Source organism: Salvelinus fontinalis, chromosome 2 (assembly GCF_029448725.1).
Source record: "Salvelinus fontinalis isolate EN_2023a chromosome 2, ASM2944872v1, whole genome shotgun sequence".
In the NCBI taxonomy this organism is placed as follows: domain Eukaryota; kingdom Metazoa; phylum Chordata; class Actinopteri; order Salmoniformes; family Salmonidae; genus Salvelinus; species Salvelinus fontinalis.
The window spans coordinates 84,012,432-84,037,175 of NC_074666.1; the positions used below are offsets into that span (position 1 = coordinate 84,012,432).

At 44.1% G+C, this 24,744-nt stretch overlaps 1 protein-coding gene across 4 annotated transcripts; it reads left to right on the plus strand.

Moving 5' to 3' along the window:
* The first annotated feature begins 327 nt into the window (after nt 1-327).
* On the plus strand, nt 328-24,015 carry LOC129829501 (disintegrin and metalloproteinase domain-containing protein 11-like). Of its 4 annotated transcripts, none has more exons than XM_055891221.1 (26): nt 330-821; nt 1,222-1,445; nt 5,699-5,775; nt 6,442-6,508; nt 10,162-10,244; nt 10,469-10,532; nt 10,698-10,758; nt 10,897-11,069; nt 11,178-11,249; nt 11,457-11,623; nt 11,899-11,983; nt 12,205-12,295; nt 12,763-12,814; nt 13,187-13,286; nt 13,596-13,667; nt 14,940-15,032; nt 15,292-15,372; nt 15,487-15,537; nt 15,879-15,942; nt 16,148-16,253; nt 16,451-16,570; nt 16,799-16,967; nt 17,133-17,244; nt 18,174-18,264; nt 21,272-21,289; nt 21,682-24,015. In XM_055891221.1, the coding sequence occupies exons 1-26, from the start codon at nt 764-766 to the stop codon at nt 21,695-21,697; spliced, it is 2,367 nt and encodes a 788-aa protein (XP_055747196.1). In that variant the 5' UTR covers nt 330-763; the 3' UTR covers nt 21,698-24,015. The 4 variants fall into 4 exon arrangements, with proteins under 4 accessions (XP_055747213.1, XP_055747222.1, XP_055747196.1 ...); XM_055891230.1 differs by having other exon boundaries at nt 332-821; nt 1,252-1,445; XM_055891238.1 differs by lacking the exon at nt 18,174-18,264 and having other exon boundaries at nt 328-821.
* Nucleotides 24,016-24,744: the final 729 nt, after the last annotated feature.

A 24,744-nucleotide genomic window follows, 5' to 3' on the forward strand; every position in this document is an offset into this window, starting at 1 on the left:
AATACATTCTGTTAGTGAGTTTAGCTGCACCACAATACTCACCGATATGTATTGTTTTCTCTGAAGGACATTTTTCCCACCTCTTCCACCCATGGGCCTATCTATTCAGGATCTTCATGAATTACTCGTGTTGACTTTTGCCATTCATAAATCCTCGTAGAAAATGAATGAACACACAAAACCCTACAATGTTTAACTCAATTGGCACCTTGGTACCCAGGTTGTAGAATCTGCTTTTGTGGAGATGTAGAACTGCATGGCAACGGGAGGACGCTTGGAGATAGAATGAGGGGAGGGTACTATGGTCCCACGTGTCCTCATCGCCGCAGACCCAACGCAATTCTGTTCATTTTATATCTACCACTTCCACATATCGCAGATTCGCATACCCTCATGCATATATAGAGTTTACACACGCGCAATCCTGTAGGATTTATGCATACGTGCACTCAAATCTCCCCATTTGACCTATTCTACATAATCTAGGCTAATTTGTCAATTCCATTATTGATCGGCTCTGGCATAGGCCTATTTGTTTTTTCATTTTGTGATAGATTGGCTATTTAATTCAATTGCCTGATATCGGTGAGACTGTATGCTACGAGCTGAATGGGAGATGAGAGGACGAGCGTCAGCTGTCAACCAGATTCAGTCGGTGTTTTTTTCTCTCTCGCCATAATCGTTTGTGCGTCGGGTTTCTTTTTATCTGCGCCTGTTACACTGTAACGCACTCGATGTTAATTCGGGGGAATATGTGAACATCATGCTGGCGGTGTGGTGCTTGGTCTTTGCTGCAGTGGGCGAGAGGTTTGCCGTGTCAGGTAAGAGGGATGACGGGAGAGGGGGGAAGCACCCTTTTCATTTCCAAGTTTACCCCTGCCCAATGTAGGCTATCCCCATTTTTTTTGCATCTGCAATCACTTCTTCCTCTGTAGACTAGTCTACAATAGTGTGTGTGGTGGTAGCGCGCAGCTGGAGATAGTTACATCTGTGCCAAGAACGTAGTGTTTTTAAGATCCCTCTCCTTCAGTTCTAGGGATGCGGTAGATTTGCTGCATCAACACATTTTCACCGCAGCGCTGTCGCCCTTTACATCCAGGGCTCGCGCGCACTGTAGAACCAGCGCCTGACGCGCTGCCATATATGCCTATTTATGTCAAAAATCATTTTCCAAACAATAATTATCGTTTTATTGTGTGATAACCCGTGTGTGGTTTAAAGTTGGCAGTTATCAGGTCTCCCGCGTTACAGGCGGCGGCAGGTCGACTTTGGTGCGGGATGCGAGTTTGTGGGATTGGTTCTCGCCAGAGGAGCGGGAAGACAGCAGCGACATTGCGGCCGAAGTCGCCTATCCAAAGCGTCTGGTGCAACAGATGGAGTCGGAGGAAGAAATGTCCCACGGCTATTTGGATACCCGCGTGAGGAATACCACGGGAGGCACCTCGGTAAGTATAGACCACTGTCTGTAATGGAGAAGTGGGTGTGGCAACCTGTTTTTCTTGGAGTGTTATCTATTCGTTTTCGTTCTCTCTCCTACATTCCCTCTCTTGTATTAAACTCCCAGTTCATTGTTGAAACTGTAATGGTTTCTCTCAACCCAAATGACGTTTGTGAACCCTGTCTTGCCTGTTTTGGCCTGTCTCTTGTTTTCTACGTTTATCATAAGATCCATCCCAAACTGCACAAGTCTATCAGTCCCATAATGCCCTAACTTCCACGCTGTGACTGGCAGGTGTGCTGTTCTTACTCTGAACCTCCAGGTGTCTTCAGCTTGCTTGTGTTCGCAGTGAGGGATGAAGTCAGTCTTAGTCAGAAACCTAGTTTGGGTGTGACTGATGCAAGACCCACTGGCTCTCTCCTGCTGTATGTCGGGGGCACCTCTGCCAGTTGGTCAAGAGCAATGCAGTGGTCTGTGCCGCATGCTCTGCCCTCACTGAATGACAGAGAAGGGAGGTGGTTTGCTGCAACCTCTAAGCCCACTAAGTTTCCCCTTTAACCAGCATCAGAGAATGACCAAGTCCTTTCTGGTCTTGCAAAACAGTGGTTACTATGTTACTGCTATATATATATATATATATACACACTGAACAAAAATGTAAGCGCAACATGTGTGTTGGTCCCATGTTTCATGAGCTGAAATAAAACAAATGTTCCACATGCACAAAAAGTTTCTTTCCCTCAAATTTTGTGCACAAATTTGTTTACGTCCCTGTTAGTGAGCATTTCTCTTTGCCAGGATGACCCATCCACTTGACAGGTGTGGCATATCAGGAAGCTGGTTAAACAGCATGATCATTACACAGGCCACTCTAAAATGTGCAGTTTTGTCACACAACGCAATGCCACATGTGTCTCAAGTTTTGAGGGAGCATTCAATTGGCATGCTGACTACAGGAATGTCCACCAGAGCTGTTGCCAGATAATTGAATGTTAATTTCTCTACCATAAGCCACCTCCAACGTCGTTTTTAGAGAATTTGGTGGTACGTCCACCTCACTTCATGACCGCAGAATGGCGTCATGTGGGTGAGTGGTTTGCTGATGTGAGTGCACCGTGGTGGTGGTGGGGTTGTGGTATTGGGCAGGCATAAGCTACGTACGGGCAACGGACACAATTGCATTTCATCGATGGCAATTGGAATGCACAGAGATACCGTGACGAGATCCTGATGCCCATTGTCGTGACATTCATTCGCTTCATCATTATAACGCACAGCCCCATGTTGCAAGGATCTGCACACAATTCCTGGAAGCTGAAAATGTCCCAGTTCTTTCATGGCCTGCATACTCATCAGACATGTCACCCATTGAGGCTGTTTGGGATGCTCTGGAGTCTGGATCGACGTGTACAACAGCGTGTTCCAGTTCCCGCCAATATCCAGCAACTTCACACAGCCATTGAAGAGGAGTGGGACAACATTCCACAGGCCACAATCAACAGCCTGATCAACTCTATGTGAAGGAGATGTGTCGCGCTGCATGAGGCAAATGGTGGTCACACCAGATACTGACTGGTTTTATGATCCACGACTAACAGATGCATATCTGTATTCCCAGTCATGTGAAAGCCATAGATTAGGGCCTAATGAATTTATTTCAATTGACTGATTTCCTTATACGAACTGTAGCTCAGTAAAATCTTTGAAAATGTTCCATGTTGCGTTTATATTTTTGTTTTGTATACATATTTAACTGTAACCAACGGGCATTACACCCTATGTTGGAGCACAATATCTGGGACTTGAACCCAAAAACCTTCTGACCTACTGTACTCATCCACTATGCCACCCCATGCCACAGATTCATAATTACAGTCCACCGGAGAGAAGAGATCTGAAACAGAAGCCTGTTGTGTGAATGTGATTTCAGCTGCTTGGCCTCATCTCCTCATGATAAAAGGCTCTCTCATGGAGAACTCCTCTCTCTTCCATTCCTCTATTATTCAATGGTGTGTTGAAGTATGTCCCCATCAATGATTCAACAGGCCTGTGTGAGAAGTGCTACTTGGGCCAAAAACTCCACTGGTACAAAATCATCCTCTTTTTTTTTCTCTTACTCTCTCTCTCTCTCTCTCTCAGACCTAACCTCTACCTCACCCTTCAACCCATCTCTTTCTTTAATTTTCATACACCCTTTCTCTTTCTCTGAAGAGGAAGGTGGAAGTGGAATGGAGGGTGAGGTTCTATTTTTTTTATTTTCTTTATTTTATATTTATTTAACCAGGTAGGCCAGTTGAGAACAAGTTCTCATTTACAACTGCGACCTGGCCAAGATAAAGCAAAGCAGTTTCGACAAAAACAACAACACAGAGTTACACATAAACAAAAGTAACACAAAAGAAAAATCTATGACAGTGTGTGCAAATGTAGTAAGATTAGGGAGGTAAGGCAATAAATAGGCCATCGAGGCAAACATAATTACAATTTAGCATTAACACTGGAGTGATAGATGTGCAGATGATGATGTGCAAGGTCTACATCTTTCAATGGGGCACCAGAGATCAATGAGTTAACAAGATAACTCATCTAAATATTCTGAAATAACGTATATATTTTTTTAAGGATAAGCTTGAAATGGGTGTGGTCGTTTTGACTCAACAACCAAAAACACATTTCTAAGTTTAGCTTTCTTAATGAATCAGAAAATCAATAGCTATTTATGGTTGTTTATCAAAGTTAGCTGGCTAACTTATTGATTCTCCTTTGTAATATACCCCTCTGGTGGGTTGAGTGTTGAGTTGAGTTGGTTGAGAGAATCATTACCCTCGTCTGGAGATAAATCTGGCTCTGATTACACTGCTTGGTTTAACCTACCGTGTGATGTGATTGAACTATTTAAAGAGGCGCATGGGTATTTGGATGGAGATCGTGTAAAATCCCGGTGTTGTTGTTTTTGGAGTTGTTTTTGAGAAGTGGTATAATTGGTAAAGGGGGATATTTTTACTTAATTAGGAGGGTTCTGTTGGTTACATTTAATTTCATGTTTTGCCTCTGTTGTATTTTTTTGTAGTAATAATTTCCTTTTTTTACAGAGGGTTCTAAAGAAGTTTAGATGGAATATTCCTAGCTGTCATTCTGACTCATGGATTTATCAACTATTCTATAGGTTAACTTTGATTCCAAGTTATACAGCCTACTGTTTCCTCAAGTGACTTTGCTTATCAATGGACTGGAAGTGAAGATACATCTGTTTCTACAGCATGTGCACATTTCAGATGTATTTACAATCACTGGTTGTTACTGAGTAATGAACCTGCTATCACAGGGTTCCCGGAGGACTGACTTTGGTATTAGAACAGTATCAAGATGCCTTGGTGTTACAGACAGGGGTGTTGTTGGTGGCCACCTAAACATCCTGAGGGATGTTATGATTCAGGGCTGATAAATATTGATCGATTCCAACAAATCTATTGATCTATTGATTGACCAAAATAAACATTCTTGATTACTTCACACACATCAAAACTTTACGAAACACCTTGGATTGATATCCCTGACACCACATTTTAGTCCTTCCTTTAGGCAAGCAGAACTCTCCCTGGTCCAGCTGAAGTTGAGTTGTGTGGAATCATTGGAGGGAATGATTCCCGAATGGGAGTCTTGTCTCAGTGAAAGTCCAATGATTCACTGCAGCCTGTATTCTGCAGACAGAATTACAGTGGGCTGGGATTGAATGCTGACACTGTTTGTGCTTTTGGCGACACTGTGTTTTGACTGCGATAAATCTCTGGCAGCCAGTAAAGTTCCTCCTTGCCTTCTTCTTACCTCTCCATTTTTTTTGGCAGCCGACAGTAGGGACACATTGGCTTCACACCGGCTTAATGTAGATGGATATTTAAAGCTTTCTCCTTTCCTGTAAACCCTCTTCCCCGTCCATCTCTACTGCTGAGTACAAATGCACTTCCTGGATGGCTTCAGTACTGCCTGTTGGAATGGATTCAGTCCAGCCAAATCAATGGACACTTTATCAATCCGACTATGTTAGCTGCTAAAATGCTTTTGATGCATATGCAGTATTGCACTGGCAGAAATGCATTTGTACAGTATGCATTTTGGTTTGTTATACTTCTTATAGAATGATCGCCATCATTGTGACTCACCAAATGGGCGAACCGCTATTAGAGTGGTTTACTTTAAAGTGGTTCGTCCTGTAATGTCTCTCTCTCTTTCGATCCTCATCTCTCATTCTCCCTATTTAAGCCAGTCCATTTGGCCCAGAGTTGTTTCCAGGTGGAAACCTTCGGACACACCTTCACCCTGGACCTGGAGTTAAACCAGTGAGTACATTTGATTTTGTGCACAATTTTGATTGATCAACTTGATAGACGTATTCGCCGCACCCATTTCCATCAGTCCGTATTTTCTAAATCGCCACAATCATCAACATTGGCATTTCCATAACCGCTACCGTTAGCAAATACACTTTGCTTCTTCCATTTATGACACATAATCAAATGTTTAGTGGAGCGTCAGGGACACAGAGACCCCGAGAGCTCCATCAATACAGCTAACCACCTTAGAGAGAGTGAGTGGCCTGGATTGTCATGACTTTATTATTAATGTGATTAATGTACTGTAACTCCCCTACAGCACAGTAAAGGAGTCAACACAGCAGCCAGACCACCGCTACTCTGTTACGGCTACAGCCTAGCTACGATAACGTCATAAATCACATCCAGATATGCTGTACTCTACAGCCATGCATTACACGACGCCCTCATGCATGAACACGGAAATGGAATTACGTTGAGAACGGACCATATTCGTACAGACTGCGTATCTATTCACACACAGAATAGATATGCAGACAACGAGGATAAATCATACGCATAAAGGATGTGCCTCGTTGTCTTAGACGTGGTGTAGAGCTTGGCTCGGGGTATGGTTTATAAGAGAGGTGTCTGTCATAATAAAAGAGGTGTCTCTGTGTTTTCTCTCTGCAGCCACCTCCTGTCCTCAGACTACGTGGAGCGCCACTTTCACCAAGACGGCAAACCCTCACAGTCTATGGTAGTGTGAGTGCGTGTGCGTGTGCGTGTGTGTGTGTGTGTGTGTGTGTGTGTGTGTGTTCGTATGTTATAATTAGGGCCCAGTATTTTGCACAATCATTTGATATGCCTGGATTTGAACGGTTATTTAAAGCTTTTTCAACAATCTGTTCCAGATCCAGCACCACCCTCAGACAACTGCTTTCCTTTTTGGTGTAATTCATTTTTGAATATTTTGGATAAAATACAGGATAAATTCTTGCTATGTCACATGATTGCACAAAACACATGGCCCTAGTTATAATAGAAGTTCTACCCATGCCTCTGAAAAAGCAACTGTGTTTTCTGCATACTGTAGACGTACTGTAGACATACTGCTGACATACTGTTGACATACGGTAGACGTACTGTAGACGTACTGTTGACGTACTGTAGACATACTGTTGACATACTGTAGACGTACTGTAGACATACTGTTGACATACTGTAGACGTACTGTAGACGTACTGTTGACGTACTGTAGACGTACTGTAGACGTACTGTAGACGTACTGTAGACGTACTGTAGACGTACTGTAGACGTACTGTTGACGTACTGTAGACGTACTATAGACGTACTGTAGACGTACTGTAGACGTACTGTAGACGTACTGTAGACGTACTGAAGACATACTGTTGACATACTGTAGAAGTACTGTAGACGTACTATAGACGTACTGTTGATGTACTGTAGACGTACTGTAGACGTACTGTAGACGTACAGTAGACGTACTGTTGACGTACTGTAGACGTACTGTTGACGTACTGTAGATGTACTGTAAACGTACTGTTGACATTGTATGCTATTGTCCAGTAGGCTACAGAGATCTGTTTAGTGTCTTATTGAAATCAGATACGTCCGTCCTGTTGGCGGCACTTATCAGATTGAAATGACATTAGTGTTGACCACCATCTCACCAAAATGAATGAATGCTACAGTGGGATTGAGTAGACTACTACAGGAATGTCAGTGCCTCTAGAAAACCATTGGGGAAAAGTAGTGTTTTTTCTATTTGGTTCATTGTGCTACACACGTTACTAACTGCCCCTCGTCCCCCAGCCTCAGCAAGAGCCTCTGTCTCATCCTCACCCACTCTCATTCCCAACTCTCCCTCTGCCCTCACTAGCCAATCAGGAGCCTGTTTCCATGGCAACGAGTCAGCTCAGCAGTGTCATTAAGTTCTTGGCAGAGAGGAGAATGAAAAGAGAGAGAGAGAGAGAGAGAGAGAGAGAGAGAGAGAGAGAGAGAGAGAGAGAGAGAGAGAGAGAGAGAGAGAGAGAGAGAGAGAGAGAGAGAGAGAGAGAGAGAGAGAGAGAGAGTAAAGGCCAGTGAATAGGATGGGTGATGGTATCAGAGAGTCATTCTGTGTGTGTGTGTGTTCTCAAACAGTTGGTTCCTTCAGAGAGCAGTGGTGTGGGTGGGAGGATGTACAGTACGCCTGCAGGGATGGAGCCACATACGCACACTCCCAGCCAGACCAGGCCGAGCGCTTGACTCTATGCCAGCTGTGGTTGCTGTGTCTCTATCTCTGCCTTTATTAGAGTGGTTTTGTATTCCTGCTATCCCAATCTCATACTCAGTAGTGGCTCAATGACTACTTTAGATCAGCCATAGCAGGAAACTGTTTCTAATCTTTTGAAGGAGACTAATTGTGAAGGAGAGGCCTTCACCTGGGCTAGAGACTTATACTCAGTGGCCACCCCGTTCATGAAAATGGTTCGCTCCTACAGACAGTAAGGCTGCCCTTACTATATAAAGCAGGCAGACAGGCATCAAGCCATTCAGTTACTGTTCAATTGAAAGTTAGAATGGGCAAAATGAGAGACCTAAGCTACTTTGAGTGGTATGATCGCCGGTGCCAGGCGGGCCGGTTCCAGTATCTCAGATACATCCGGCCTCCTGGGCGTTTAAGGCACGACAGTGTCTAGGGTTTACCGAGAATGGCGCGACAAACAAAAAACATCCAGTCAGCATCAGTCCTGTGGGCAAAAACAGCTCGTTGATGAGAGGTCGAAGGAGAATGGTTAGCTAACAGATGGGTCACAAACAGGCAAATAACGGCTGAGTACAACAGTGGTGTACAGAACGGCATCTTGGAACGCACAGCTCGTCAGTCCTTTTCACCACATCGGGTTTCACTCCTGTCAGTTAAAAACAAGAAGAAGCGGCTCCAGTGGGCACGCGATCACCAACAATGGACAATTGAGGAGTGGAAAAACATTGCCTGGTCTGACGAATCCCAGTTCCTGTTGCGTTATGCTGATGGCAGAGTCAGGATTTGGCGTAAGCAGCATGGGTCCATGGCCCCATGCTGCCTGGTGTCAACGGTACAGGCTGGTGGTGGTGGTGTAATGATGTGGGGAATGTTTTCCTGGCACACGTTAGGTCCCTTGATACCAATTGAGCAACGTGTCCACGCCCCAAAGAATTCAGGCTGTTCTGGAGGGCAAAGGACGGTCCGACCTATTACTAGATGGGTGTACCTAATAAACAGGCTACTGAATGTATAACTGTCTATGCAAGTAGTCTAATATGCTTGTCTTTGTATTTCTGTTTATTTGCCATTAAATTCGAACATTCCATAGCGTGTCCTGATTACTGGTTGCACACACCCCAACTGCTAATTGTCTTGTTAATTGTTACTGTGTTCTCATTGTCTTTCTAACCATGTGTAAGTGTTTGGGGAGTTCTCCAACCGAGGGGATGTTTTTACTGCCAAGGGTTTTATTTGCTCTGTAGTTTTAAAAGGAATTGTTTTAAACATTTGAAGTGTTACACTAGGCCAGCTCTTTCACACCAATGACAGATGGTTGCAGGCAAGGTAGATGTTTAATTCAGAAAGAGCATTAGTGTTGTAGCTGGATGCCCTCTTCTTCATCTGTGTTGACGTCTCATGTGTGAGGTCCTCCTCTTCCACACTTTGACATCCACTGCTCAAATTTTTATTTTAGTTTAACCTTTATTTAACTAGGCAAGTCAGTTAAGAACAAATTCTTATTTACAATGACGGCCTACACCGGCCAAACCCAGACGACGCTGGGCCAATTGTGCGCCGCCCTATGGAACTCCCAATCATGGCCGGTTGTAATACAGGTTTATTCCTAGCCAGCCCAATGCATTCTCACTCCATGTTGTTCCTTCCAAGCTGTTCCCACTGTGGAGCAACATAATGTTGGATTTATTTATAAGCTCCCTGCACAGAAGACCCCTCCATTGTCAGAGTGGTAGCTAAAGTAGAGTGTAACAGAGTAGAGTGTAACAGAGTAGAGTGTAACAGAGTAGAGTGTAACAGAGTAGAGTGTAACAGAGTAGAGTGTAACAAAGTAGAGTGTAACAAAGTAGAGTGTAACAGAGTAGAGTGGAGGACAAGTAGGTCACATATAGTATATACAGCTAGCAGTATAATGGAGGGAGGGAGGAAGGGAGGGAGGAAGAGAGGGAGGAAGAGAGGGAATATAAGTAGAAACTGTTTAAAGCACAACTCCTGGGGACTCCGTATCGTTTTTTTAGGGGTCTGTGAAATGAGTATCATCGTCCTCCTCAGTCACTGTGTAGAAACCTGCAAACCAATGTATCACTACAGAGTCGACTTACTTGAGCATGTGACTATATATGGTATGGTCTTTGTGTTCACAGGGAGGGGAGCACTGCTACTACCAAGGGAGGTTGAGGGGCTTACCAGAGTCCTGGGCAGCTCTCTCCACCTGTCTTGGCCTATGGTGAGACTCTCCCCATAGCTATAAACTGTCTGTCAATGGCCTTGCCTCAGCACACTGACTCGGTACAGTACTGGCACTATGGCTTTAATAAGCTATATGGTATCTTTGATCTTCATGTACTAATATCACTGCTATACAATGGGAGTCTTACAGATATATAAGGAACGCGTTCCCTCTCTCTCTCTCTCCCTCTCTTTCTCTCTCTCTCTCTCTCATTCTCTCAGTGGTATGTTTTCTGATGGGATGTTCTCTTATGGGATTGAGCCTCTTTTCGACGGGACCAATCAGGTGAGTGTGTGGTGGTTGGGAGATAGGGGTATAGGTAGCCTTTTAGAGTAGTGTTGATGTTATTGATTCATTCATTTATAGTAACATGGATGCAGATGAGGAATATGGAGGAACGTAGTAAAGATGGTATTGTTTTGTCCTGGTGTCTCATTGACTCCTCTCCAGACTGAGGGGGCCCACCTAGTGCGTAGGATGCCTGATGTCAGACTATCCCCAGACTGTCAAGGTACTGGCAACATCCTACATCCTCTCTCCTTTATACAATCATTCATGTTCATACTTACCAATGAGAAGACGCATTGATTTTGGTAGATCCATGCTCTTTGATGTCATTTCTCAGTCCTCTGTGTTGTATTGTGTCCAGACTGCACAGACAACAGTGAGGGGGATAGAGCCAGAGGTAATGGTGATGAGCAGATGAAGGATCCCCGGGTCAGTGAGGTGCTGAGGCGCTCTAAGAGACAGCTGCCACGCAGGCCCACCGTGCAGTCAGAGACCAAATACATCGAGCTGATGGTGGTCAACGACTACGAAATGGTGAGTTAGCATTTTGTGAAAATAATTGATGTGTGTTGGTTCGTCCGCACGTCCGTGCGTGTGTGTGACGGGGACACACTGTACCTAACAATTGCTGTCTGTCTGCAGTTTGAGCAGCTGCGACGCTCTACTACCCAGGCCAGGAACTTTGCCAAAGCAGTGGTCAATATGGCTGATGCAGTAAGAGCTCTGTCACTCCATACTTAACCTTTGTACTGATACCCATCGTCAATTATGATGATATTGTTATGTTGTTATAGTTAAAGTCATGTCAATAATCATAGGCTAGGTTGTAGCCTATGAGAACAATCTAACATATCTTACTCATTATGTCCATGCTCCTAGATATGAATTTGGGTATACCACCAGTGTATGTTTGGCCTGCAGATTTACAGGGAACAGCTGAACACACGCATCGTGCTGGTTGCCATGGAGACCTGGTCGTCGGCCAACATGGTTCCCGTGGTGACGGACCCGTTGACGACGCTGCAGAACTTCATGAAGTACAGGAAGGACAGTATTAAGGAGCAAAGTGACGTCGTGCACCTCTTCTCGTGAGCGCCCCTTGTCTATGTCCCCCTGAAATGAAAAATAGAGGAGGTTGATATGCTCCTGTATCTAACTCGTCCCAAATGCCACACTATTACCTCAATAGTACACTGCGTTTGACCAGAGGGCTCTGGTCAAACGGAGTGCACTATAAAAGGAATAGGGTGCCATTTTGGACGAAGTCTGTATTGTTGACTGGTTGCAGCCGGTTTATATATACTACAATATGTCCTGGTCCTTTAGTCCAGGTTTGACTCCTTTTCTCCTCCATCTCCTCCAGGGGGCGTACATTCCAGAGCAGTCGCAGTGGGACGGCCTACACCGGAGGGGTGTGTTCTCTCACCAGAGGAGGGGGCATCAACGAGGTAAGAGAGACCTGTGTGTTTCCTACTCAGCTTCGAAGGACTGTGACTCACAACATTGGGCTCATAGTCCAGGCTCATGGTTTAGGAACTGACACAGCTACTACACTTAAGAATGACTCTTCTTAGACTTCTTCGTTTCTTCAGTGAGGAACGTGAGGAGTGTAACTTCAGTCAAAGCGAACGCCATTGATACAGAGTGGATGTCTGTGTTTGTGTTCCAGTATGGGAACGTGGGTCCTATGGCCATCACTCTGTGCCAGAGTCTGGGTCAGAACATTGGGATGAGGTGGAACAACATACGCAGCTCTGCGGGTAAGGACGATCAGAGCAGGGGGATGGGGGATGGCGTGATGGCAGGAGGGTGGAAGGAAGGAAGGAAGGAAGGAAGGAAGGGAAGGGGGAGAGAGAGAGGGAGAAGGAGAAAGAGAGGGAGAGAGAAAGAGAGAGAGAAGGAACAAGTACAGATAGTGTAAAGATTAAGCGAGAGGTAGAGACAGGAGACAGCAGCACATGGATTCAGTAAAAGGAGGAAGGAAGTGATCGATGGAGTGGCACAGGCAGCGATGGATTGAGTTTATTTCAAACTTACTTGTGAAATAATTGTATTTTTTTTCTCAAGGATTTACCTCAGTAAATCAGTACCTCAATAAAGTTGTATCATGTAAGTTCCTTCTAGTCAAGACGAATGTCATTAACCATCTCATTTTTTCCCATTGACTTTTCACTCCCTCTTTCACCCTCCTTTTCTTCTTTTCCCTCCCTCTCTCCATCTCTCTCAGGAGACTGCAGATGTCCTGATTCTTGGCTTGGTTGTATCATGGAAGACACTGGGTAAAGATTGCTTTAGGAATACATATACTGTACATACAGTACATCAGTACATCCGTCTACAGAACACACAATGTGCTCACAAGCGTTTGGCTTCGGCTTATTCAATACCGGTCTGGTATTACCAGATGGTACAATGGTGATTTGATAAACTATTGTCAAATCCATCTACTACAATTAGCAGGTTCTTTACCACAGATGGTAACATTTGAGTCAGATTGCAAAATTGCTGAAAATATTGTCACATTTGATTTGGCACTACATTTTGGAAAAAAACACACTATCATTGGCTTTGACCATTTTATCTCTCTCTCTCTTTTCTCTCTCCCTGCATCTGTGTATGTGTGTGTGTGTGCTTGTTTTTTGTGTGTACAGATATTACCTGCCCAGAAAGTTCTCTCGCTGCAGTGTTGATGAGTACATCCAGTTCTTGCTCCAGGGGGGCGGGAGCTGCCTCTTCAACAAGCCCAACAAGGTGAGGTTGGTGTGGGTGAGGGATGTGGGAGGCTGGCCTAGCCTGATGTTCTAGTGGGGAGTGGAGTGTAAGCTGAAGGTCCCAGGAGTGCTGTTATATATAGCCTAATTAATTATCCCAATGTCCTCATTTCTCCATATTAGATATTTACATACAGCTCTGTGCCCATCCTTGATTATCTCTCTCTTCCTCTTCTTTACGACCTTCTCTTTTCCCTTCTTCCCCTCTTTTTGTCCTCCCATCCTACTTGTCTATTGTCTCTCCCTCCATCTGTTCTCCTCTCCCGCTATCCCTCCATCTCTCTATCAGCTGTTGGACCCTCCTGAGTGTGGGAACGGCTTCGTGGAGACAGGGGAGGAGTGTGACTGTGGGTCTCAGCTGGTGAGGGTCTCTTTAAAACTTCTTAGGTATAGGAGTCCCACTAACTGGAGGGCGCACAATTCAAAAAAATAATCATAAATACTATGGATTTTAAACATTTATGTACATATAAGTGTCTTATATCGGCTGAATGCTTATATTCTTGTTAATCTAACTGCACTGTCCAATTTACAGTAGCTATTACAGCGAAAACATGCCATGCGATTGTTTGAGGACGGCGCCCCACGTTAAGTTATTTTTACACCGACACAGGTTTCATACATTCACAAATAACGATTAAATATTCACTTACTTTTTGAAAATCTTCCTCTGATTTGTCATCCAAAAGGTCCCAGCTATAACATGTAGTGATGTTTTGTTAGATAAAATCCTTCTTTATATCCCAAAATGTCAGTTTAGTTGGCGCCATCGATTTGAGTAATCCACTCGTTCAACATGCAGAGAAACAATCCAAAAATCTACCCCTAAACTTTGTTTCAACAAGTCAAAATATGTTTCTATTTACTCCTCAGATACCCAAGAATGTAATCAAACTATAATATTTATTTTGGAAAGAAGTATGTTCAATAGGAAACCGATTTTAGCAGGTGCGTAATGTCTTCATGGCATGCGCAAACACGAATTTACAAGACTGTGTCCCACTACTAAAACTGATATTTCTTATTAGTTTTTGAAGTTACAAGCCTGAAACCTTGAACATAGACTGCTGACACCCTGTGGAAGCCATAGGAATTTCATCCACAGAGCTAATTTTCAATATGACCTTACTCTTGCATTTCTAAGAGGATGGTCTCTCAACAACAAAAAAGATTTCCAGTTGCTTTTTCTTTAGATGTTCTCCTACCATATCTATTGTGTTATATTATCCTACATTATTTTAACATTTCTACAAACTTCAAAGTGTTTTCTTTTCAATGGTACCAATTATATGCATATCCTGGCTTCAGGGCCTAAGCTACAGGCAGTTTACTTTGGGCACGTCATTCAGACAGGAAGTGGAGAAAAAAGGGGACTAGCCCTAAGGAACTGTAACCCATACATGATAAGGAACCAGAACCCTCCAGTATGAATGGAGCTTCTGCCTGCGTCTCAAATTACACCATATTCCCTATATTGTGCACTGCTTTTGACCACAGCCCTATGGGCCCTGGTTAAAAGCAGGGCACTATAAAGGTACTAGTGTTCCATTTGAGACAGACACTGTCATGGTGATACTAGAGGGTTATGTTGGTATGAGGAACAGTCTCAGTGACTGTGTGTGTTTGTCTGCAGGAGTGTGCCCGTAGTGGAGGGGCGTGCTGTAAGAAGTGTACCCTGACCCACGATGCCATGTGCAGTAGTGGACTGTGCTGCAGTGGGTGCAGGGTGAGTCCCTCTACTCCACAACCACCACCGCCTCATTTACATATTACTCATCACACTAGCTAGTCCACTCTATGGAGGCTAGTGCCTCTTCAGGATTTAACTCATTCATTACCAAACATTTAATTACAAAACTTTTTTATTAAGAATCGCACACAGTTTTAATAATACAATCATCTTGACTACTAAGAGTCTGTTGGTGCTACTACACAGTCCACCTCTTTTGACAGGAAGAGGTCATTCTTGTGTTCTTGTCTGTTAGTATGAGCTGAGAGGAGCGGTTTGCAGACAGGCTGTGAATGACTGTGACATCCCAGAGAGCTGCACAGGAGACTCCAGCCAGGTACTGTACTCTACACTATACTATTACCCTGGTGCATGTTGGGAGATGGAGTCTTTGGGGAGTATGAGTTGGTCTGAAGTAAGCCATACTGTATGTCATTTTCTCCTGTTGCAGTGCCCTCATAATGTGCACAAGCTGGATGGATACATGTGTGACAGTAGTCAGGTAAGGCACACCTTTGTTTGAATAGGGCTTTGCTCTGCAGTCAGTGTGTTGTTGAGATATGTCGGTCCTGCTGTTATCTTTTGTTTTCATCTTCCTCTCTCACTCTCTCTCTCTCCCTCCATCTCTTGCTCTCTCTCTCTCCCTCCCTCTCTTGTTCTCTCTCTCTCCCTCCCTCTCTTGCTCTTTCTCTCTCTCTGGCTCTCTCTTCTCCTTCCTTCCTCTCTCTCTCTCTCTCTCTCTCTATTTCTCTCTCTGCCTCTCTCTCTCTCTCTCTCTCTCTCTCTCTCTCTCTCTCTCTCTCTATTTCTCTCTCTGTCTCTCGCTCTCTCTCTCTCACTCAGGGTCGTTGTTATAGTGGTCGGTGCAGGACTCTCGATGGCCAGTGTAAGGGACTTTGGGGCTACAGTAAGTATTAATGATTCATTAATTTCTTGAATGTCTTTCACACCCCTGAATTACTCACTTGCCAGTGGTCATGTATTGGTACTGTTTCTATGGCTATGCCCATCACAGTCCTATGCCATCTTGTGGACTGATATGGAACTTCATCTGAGTTACAGATGGCGGTGATATGGATCTAATGTGTGTTGTGTTGTGTGTGCTGTCTCAGATTCAGCAGACCGCTTCTGCTATGAGAAGCTGAATGCAGAGGGCACAGAGAAGGGCAACTGTGGGCGGAGCCCTGAGGGCCAGGGATGGCTGCAGTGCAACAAGCCGTGAGCCTTCTATCACATGACTTATCACTCACATTATTACACCAGACATGACCGGAGTTTTATTTATTATTATTCTTAACGTTTTTCTCCCCCATCTTATTTCCTCTCCCTCTCTCTCCCCCCCTCTCTCTCCTCTCTATCTCACTCTCCCCTTCTCTCTCTCTCTTTCTCCCTCTCGCTCGTTCTCGTTCTCTCAGGGATGTGCTTTGTGGTTTCCTGTTCTGTATCAATATGACGGTGAAGCCAAAGTTTGGGGATCTGGAGGGGGAAGTGACCAGCCTTACAATATACCACCAGAACAAGTACCTGGACTGCCGGTGAGTTGTACCTTTCTACATCTTTATTGTTTGTGTTTGGGAGGCTTTCATAGATTGAGCAGAATAGATGAATTGATTAATTTATCCCTTAGTCGCCTCTCCCTCTCCTCTCAACTCCTCCTCTTCCTCTCCCTCCTCCTCCTCTTCTCCCTTCCTCTCCTCCTCTTTTCTCCTCTCTTTTTTGTCATCTCTTCTCTACTCTTCCTCCTCTCCCATCTGTGTGTCCAGAGGGGGCCATGTCCTGCTGGAGGATGGGTCAGACCTGGGCTACGTAGAGGATGGTACGCCATGCGGCCCCAACATGATGTGTCTGGAGCGCCGCTGTCTCCCTGTGGCTGCCTTCAACCTCAGCTCCTGCTCCGGCTCCACGCTGGGACGCACCTGCTCTGACCACGGGGTGAGGACACACACAGGGACCACCCCACCACACATGCCTGCATTTAAATAGAGGGATGTTTGCTTGTTGGGTTAGTGTTTTCAAAAGGGAACGTTCTCAACTTGACTACTGTGCCAGTTGATGTTCTCCGTTGTTTTAATCTGTCTGTTTCTCTCTCTCTCTCAGACATGCAGTAACGAGGTGAAGTGTATCTGTGACAGGGACTACACCGGGAAGGACTGCAGTGTCTTTGACCCCATCCCTGACCCCACGCCGCCTGCCAACACGGAGAAGAAAGGTCCAAAGCTCCTCTGTCTGTCTCTGTGTGTGTCTCTCTCTCACTGTCTGTTTGTCTGTCTGTTCTCCTCGTATCCCTCTCATTGTCTGTCTACCATCACTTTATCTCTTTGTGTACATATATGGAGTAAAGGGTATCTATAGGCTAGCTTTTCGGATAGCTATTGCCTTAGTCATGCTTTGGGTGAAAAGAGCAGTGGAGTAAAGTCAGGGAAACTGACTGACTTTGTGTCTACATGTGTGACTGAGTTAGTGTGAGAATGTGTATGCTGAATGTGTACATGTGTGCATGTACTGTATGTGTGTGTTTGTGTGGGTGTTTCTATACGTTACAGACACCTGGCTTCTGTCTTCAAGTGTCTTCCTTCCTATCTTACAGTCTGTATCTGATTCAGAGGGGATGGGTTAATGCGGAAGGCACATTTCGGGTTGAATACATTCAGTTGTGCAACTGACTAGGTATCCCCTTTCCCTTTCCATTGACACAGGGCTCATAGGGCTCTCATAGGCCCCCAAAAAACCAAAGCCATCCTAAGCAAGAGGGTGTCCAGCTGAAAGAGCAAGAGAGGGGGATGAGAAAGAAGTAATAAAACACCCTCCTTTCTTAAACTGTCGCCTCCCTGATCTCCCCTCGCTCTCCCACGCGTTCCCCCTTCCTCCACCCCATGTCCTCCACCCCTCTCTCTCTCTCTCTCTCTCTCTCTTGCTCTCTCTCTCTCTCTCTCTCTCTCTCTCTCTCTCTCTCTCTCTCTCTCTCTCTCTCTCTCTCTCTCTCTCTCTCTCTCTCTCTCTCTCTCTCTCTCTCTCTCTCTCTCTCTCTCTCCGGATGTTGTTGATGTACAGTGTCGATGCTGTCCTCTGATGTGTGTTTTTGGTGGTGTTGTTGTGTTCCCCTCCGCACCCCTCCTCCCCCCTCCTTCCTCTGCACAGGTCCCAGTGGCACCAATATCATAATAGGGTCCATCGCAGGTGCTATTCTTCTGGCAGCTATAGTCCTAGGGGGGACAGGATGGGGATTTAAGTAAGAGTTCTGGCATGCCTCTGTGTACCTGTCTGCTTCTCCCCAAGGCCCCCACTCACACCCCTCCAAAAAAAACGACTTCACCCACTTTGCAACTCATTGCCCCACCAACGGTGGGGACACATGGGTTGAGTTCCCCATCCAATTGCTTTGAAACATATGGATATATTTAGTATGAGTATTGGGCTGGTACCTCTGATACGTCACTTTGTAAGAGCTAGTAGAATTGAACCCTGACCTCCTCCATACATTTCTCCAGGGAGAGAAAGAGATGCCTCCCCCTCACACCTTCAGACTGGCTCCAACCCAGCTCTCCTGCCGGGGACAGGAGTGGACAGTTCCCCTGTAGTCTCCTACGAAGTTCCCAAACTGTTGTGGTTCTCTTTGAAGCCTCCTGTGTAGTGTTCATTCTTTGATGCCTCTCCTTAGTGCAGCTCTTCATTTGGAGTATCTTTAAAGTAGTGTCCGCTCAGTAATGCCCACTCAGTAGTGCCCTAACCAAAGTGCCCTTACTGCAGTGGCTGTCTCCGGAGAACCCTAGCTGTGTGCATGCCTGGCCTGCTAATGCCTGTTCACTCCTTAGTCTCTGATCCAAAAGGATTATATCACTTCCCTGTCATCACTTGCATCAAGAATGATAAAATTTGTGTTACATTTCTTTGTCTGGTTCATCAAAATTAATTTGCTTGATCCATTTCTCCAAATAGTTCATATTTTGCTGGGAATAATGAGTAATCCTTTTGGGTACAGGGGTAACTGTGTGTGCATGTGTGCATGATCTGTGTCAATATTAATGTGGTCGGTTAAATATCTTCTACAATATCTTCTTGTAGTGGTAAGCTTTACACTCATTTCAACAAACAAGAAAATTGTTTATTACAACTACGGCTGTGACGGTCATGGAATTTTGGATGACGGTTATTAGTCAGCCAAATGACCGCAGTCACCGTTATAATCGTTTGAATAGCAACGTTTTTTAAGACGCACATTTTCTCCTCCACTCCTGAATGCATGTGCTGTGCTGCTGCAGGGAAGCGGGAGTTGCCTAGGCAACCAAAGACTTGTTTGCTACAGCACCTTGCTTATTTCGTCAAGGCGCAACAAAGTTTCATCACGTTGTTAAGAGCCCACGATACTGCGGAAACAGACTCTACCGCACGAATCCCCGCCCATCCTTCAGTCAGCTGTTCGCTCCACACACACATACACAACAAAAATATTTTTATGACGGTTATTTCATTTCATGATGGCCTTCATCCATAATCGTCAGTTACACGATTATACGGTAATTGTGCCAGCCCTAATTCCAACATAATTAATTTGAGTATGAAAAAAAGTGTAAAAAATCTGGACTTCTTGTAGTCGGAGTAAGCAGTGAGAGAACACGGTCTACTACACATCACTTTGAATAGGCTTTATACAGTGCCTTGCAAAACTATTCAGACCCCTTGAATTTCTTCAAATGTTATTGTGTTACAAAGTGGGATTAAAATTGATTTGATTGTATTTTTTGGTCATCAATCTACTCAAAATACTCTAATGTCAAAGTGGAAGAATAAAATAAAATATGATTTATAGAAATGTGATCAAATATAGTTCTTGCCTAAGTATTCAGCCCCTTTGTTTAGGCAAGCCTAAATGAGTTCAGGAGTAAAATGTCCCTTAACAAATCACATAAGTTACATGGACTCACTCTGTGTGAAATAATAGGGGTTGACATGATTGAGTGACTAACCCTTCCTCATACCAAATATGTATCATCCCTCAGTCAAGTATTGAACTTCAAGCACAGATTGAACTACAAAGACCAGAGAGCTTTTGTAAAGCCTCATAAAGTAGGGCAGTGATTGGTAGATGGGAAACAATAATAAATCAGACATTGAATATATCTTTAAGCATGGTCAAGTTAATAATTATGCTGTGGATGATGTATTAAACCACCCAGAAACATCAAAGATACAGTTGTCCTTCTGAACTGAGCTACAGGACAGGAATGAAACTGCTCAGGGATGTTACCATGAGGCCACTGGTGATTTTAAAACAGTTACAGAGTTCAATGGCAGTGACGGGAGAAAACTGAAGATGGGTCAACAACATTGTAGTGACTCCACAATAATGAATTAAATGACAGAATGAAAAGAAGAATACAAATATACAGAATCAAAAATATTCCAAAACATGTATCTTTTATGCAACAAGGCACTAAAGTAATACTGCAAGGAATGCACTTTTTGGCCTAAATGCAAATCCTTATGTTTGGTCCAAAACATTACTGAGTAACTGCCTCCTTATTTTCAAGCATGGTGGTGGCTGCATCATGGTATGGATACTGTTGAGTTTTTCAGGATAAAAAGAAAAGGGATGGAGCTAAGCACAGGCAAAATCCTAGGGGGAAACCTGATTCAGTCTGCTTTACACCTGACACTGGGAGAGGAATTCACCTTTCAGCGAGACAATAACCTACAACATAAGGCCAAATGTACATTGGAGTTGATTACCAAGAAGACAGTCAATTTTCCTGAGTGGTCAGGAAATCTTGACAATTGCTGTCTAGCCATGATCCCCAACATCTTGACAGAGCTTGAATAAATATGAAAAGAATAATGGGCTAATATTGCACAATAAAAGGTGTGTAAAGACTCACAGCTGTAATCACTGCCAAAGGTGTTTCTAACATGTATCGACTCAGGGAGCTGAATACTTATGCAACAACTATATTTTCGTTGTTTCATTTTCTATTAACCTTTTAAAATGTTAACTATTTCTTCCACTTTGACATTAGAGAGTATTTTGTGTAGATTGTTGACAAAAAAATGACAGTTAAATCCATTTTAAGGGTTGATGAATACTTTTGCAAGGCACTGTACCATGACTTTGAAATGCCTTTGTCATCACTATACAGTTTCTACTGTTGTTGAGCCTTCATTGTCTCTTGCTGCAACTGATGTTTCTCCTCTCCTCCTGTCTCTTCTCCCAATGTGTTGCTGCTCCTCCTTCCTGGTTGAAGGAATATCCGAAGAGGAAGGTATGACCTAGCCCCTGACACTGCAGGGTGACATCCTTCACCCCCCCCCCCCCCCCCCTCATCCCATAGCTCTTCACAGCATGGCCTCAGACCCCATCAGACATCATCCCACCTCTGACCTTAAACGTCATTCCTCCACTGACCTAACTTCCCAGCTGATTTCATCCTCTGACCTAATCCCAAATAGCACAGCAAAACTCTGGCATCAGTCTCAGCCTTTGTCTTCTCCACCTCATGACCCATTCCACCCAGAATGAAGTTTTCTTTCAGTTCCATTTCGTGTCGTGTTTACTCTCCTCACACCCAAGTCCAACAATCACCTTCTGTCAACTGCTCAACTTATTTACAGCCTTACAACTTTTAGTCTCTTACACGGTTTCCTTTCTTTCCAGATCTGGAGGAGGATAAGATCTCTGTCCGTCTGTCTTTGTCTGTCTGCTCCTGTCTGTCTCTCACTCTGTGATGTTTCCAAGTCAGAGAAGAGGGAAAAAGAACAAGTCTTCCACTCCTGTCCCGAACCTCTCCAGACCTCTTCTGTTAACATCTCCTCTCCTGTCCACTTCCTGTCTGTCCACCTGTCTATCTCCGGCCCCTCCTGGCCAGTGTAGCACCTCCCACATTGCATACCAGCCAATTATATTATCCAATCAGGATAAAGTCTTTGCCACGGACAGAATGAGAAGGTTGTTGTTGGTCCCTAGAGGGGAGTCAGGGTCTTCCTCCTTTCCAGCGACTAAGTAGTATGCACTTCGGTGTCTGCGTGCTGTAGTTCCCTTTCCTTCCACTTACCACAGTCCAATGAAGAACATGTCAACAGTGGACAAAGTCAGTATGAGACATGTCTTTCCAATGCTTGTCTGGAAACACACTTCTGGCCGCTGTTTGAGAATGCTGGACTGGCCCAGAACTGCCGTCTGAAAAACGATTTAAATCATAAGATGTTGTCAAGGAAACACAGAAACACAAACATTGATCGAAGACTCAAGTGGCCATTGGATCAGTTGAACTGTCCCTTTCAGAGAGGCCATGTCAGGTGACTGGGTGACGACCCAGATTCAGACATGATCTAGTTACAACAACACGGATGTGATCCAAGAAGAATCCTGTATTGGACTTGTTGTGTACAGGCCATTTCCAAAGAAAGAAGAGCAACTTATTGTGAGAATGACTATGAAACAAAAGCAGTAGACCGTTCAAAACATCATGGACTGATGTAGGGTTTATGTTGATTGTTATTTCTTTGTTCCTGTCTGTTGAGATGTGTTGAGATGTAGGAAGGGGGAGTTAGACCCTTTGGTTTTGGGATCATATTTAAAATGCAGCAGAGACCGTAACTCAGTGTTTTCAACCGTAGATCTACCAACACAACATTCCATATAGTGTTAGTTAACAGAGCCTGTCTGTATGTGTCTATATTCTATTCGCCACCTTAAGAGGCCCAAAGTGTGTGTGTGTGTGTGTGTGTGTGTGTGTGTGTGTGTGTGTGTGTGTGTGTGTGTGTGTGTGTGTGTGTGTGTGTGTGTGTGTGTGTGTGTGTGTGTGTGTGTGTGTGGTACCTAAATTCCGGTAACTTTCCCAATATTTCCAAGTTTTCCTGAAATCCTGGTTGGAAGATTCCCAGAAGGTATAAGCGAAGGAATAAGCAAGGAAATATGGAATCCTCCAACCAGGATTCCTGGAAAACCAGGGAATGTTGAGAAAGTTACTAAAATGATGTGTGTGTGTGAGAGAGATTGAGTGAGGAAGAGAGCAGGTGAATGAGAAAGGTACTTGTTGTGTTTGGGACAGTTATGCCCTTGTTCACCGTGACACTCCTGCCAACAACACTGGTAGATAGTTTATAGATTTTTACTTCTAGAAATAGTTATCTTTCTGTTACCTGGCTTTGTGCTCGGGAGCCAATGGCAGCACACTAACAAACAGATGGTTTTTATTGAATATGTAACAACCAACTTAAACGAGCACTAGCCTACAGAATGTGAGAACACATATGCACATCTCCAGTATTTGTATATACAGTATGTACAAGAAGATAATACTGAATGTTGAATACACTGTATGAAATTGTTTTAAAATTCAATGTTAATATTGATTCGTTTTATCTGTTTCAACTAAGTATCTATCTGTCTCCTGCCATACAACTGTCCATCTCCTTTAAGCCATTCCTAGCTGTCCATCTATCTGTCTACCCGGCACACTGCCTAGTAAGCTAGCAATCTGGCCATCTATCTATCATTGCAGGTGTCAATCTAAATGCCGTCTAAATATTGGACACTTGTTGATAGGCTCTGAGCCATATGCTGATGATGCTTTAACACAGTGAGTTTGAAAGGACCCCAGGGCAGCTCCTCAGTGGAAATGTGATGAGATGAGGTGCATTACTATTGACCAGGGCCCTTAGTGCTCTGCTGGTGAAAAGTAGTGCACTACATAGGTAATTGGGTACAATTTAGGACACAACCTGGGGTCTGGTACACTAGGTGTATGGAGAGTTCTGTTTGATTCAGCACTATGGGTGATGCACTATAGTTCTTCACCACATGTACAGAATATGTACAATCTTTAGATGGTGGCCAGTTTGCTTGCATTTTGAATTTAGGAAGCAGAGAAAAAGAAACGTGTTATATCCCATATTTTTAAACACTATCTTTTTAAGTAGACAAATTGAATTAAGCAATGTAGATGAATTGAAATGAAGGGGAAATAAAATATACAAGTAAAAAGTATTTATTTCCTCTGGTTCCATTGTGTGAATATATCTGGGATGCTATGACAATGGCGTCAATACTTGAGGCCAAGATGTATGTACTTTGCTCAGTGTGTTTCATTATTGTTTAGAATAACTAAATTCACTAACTACTGCCTAAATGTGATTCTCTACTTAAGATTCTTAAAGGGAAACTCCAAGAGACTAGGAAAAAGTGTACATTGCCTTGTATTCTATGTTCTTGAACTTGGCCAACGATAATACATTTACATTTTTGACTGACACATTTTTCTTTTCCATTAGATGTATTTCTAGTTTCAGACTTCTTTGCACCTCATTAAATGTTCTCTTGAATGAAGATGTGGAATGACTGTGATCCACACTCCTCTCTGCAAGCTTCCCCGCCCGGGGAAGGCCTGCACTCTCCCAAGACCTCTCCATCACGGTTGACAGCTCCCAGCTTGTGCCTCGCCTGGTGTTCAACCTTCCCAAATCCTCCCAAGTCAGCCGCTCCTCTGCACACTCCACTGGCTTCCAGTCAAAGGTCGCATCCACTACAAGACCATGGTACTTGCCTACGGAGCAGCAAGAGGAACTGCCCCTCCCTACCTTCAGGCTACGCTCAAACCCTACACCCCAAACCAAGTTGAGGTCTGAAAACAACGTCTCAAACCCTACACCCCAAACCGAGTTGAGGTCTGAAAACAACGTCTCAAAGCCTACCTCCTTAGAGTATCTCAAATAATCC

Bases quoted from the DNA above. Each gene is read 5' to 3' on its own strand.
- LOC129829501 (XM_055891221.1), top strand. From the start codon at position 764: ATGCTGGCGGTGTGGTGCTTGGTCTTTGCTGCAGTGGGCGAGAGGTTT. The intron at 15,373-15,486 runs GTACTGTACTCT...CTCCTGTTGCAG, and splicing joins GCACAGGAGACTCCAGCCAG to TGCCCTCATAATGTGCACAA. The intron at 16,968-17,132 runs GTGAGGACACAC...TCTCTCTCTCAG, and splicing joins GCACCTGCTCTGACCACGGG to ACATGCAGTAACGAGGTGAA.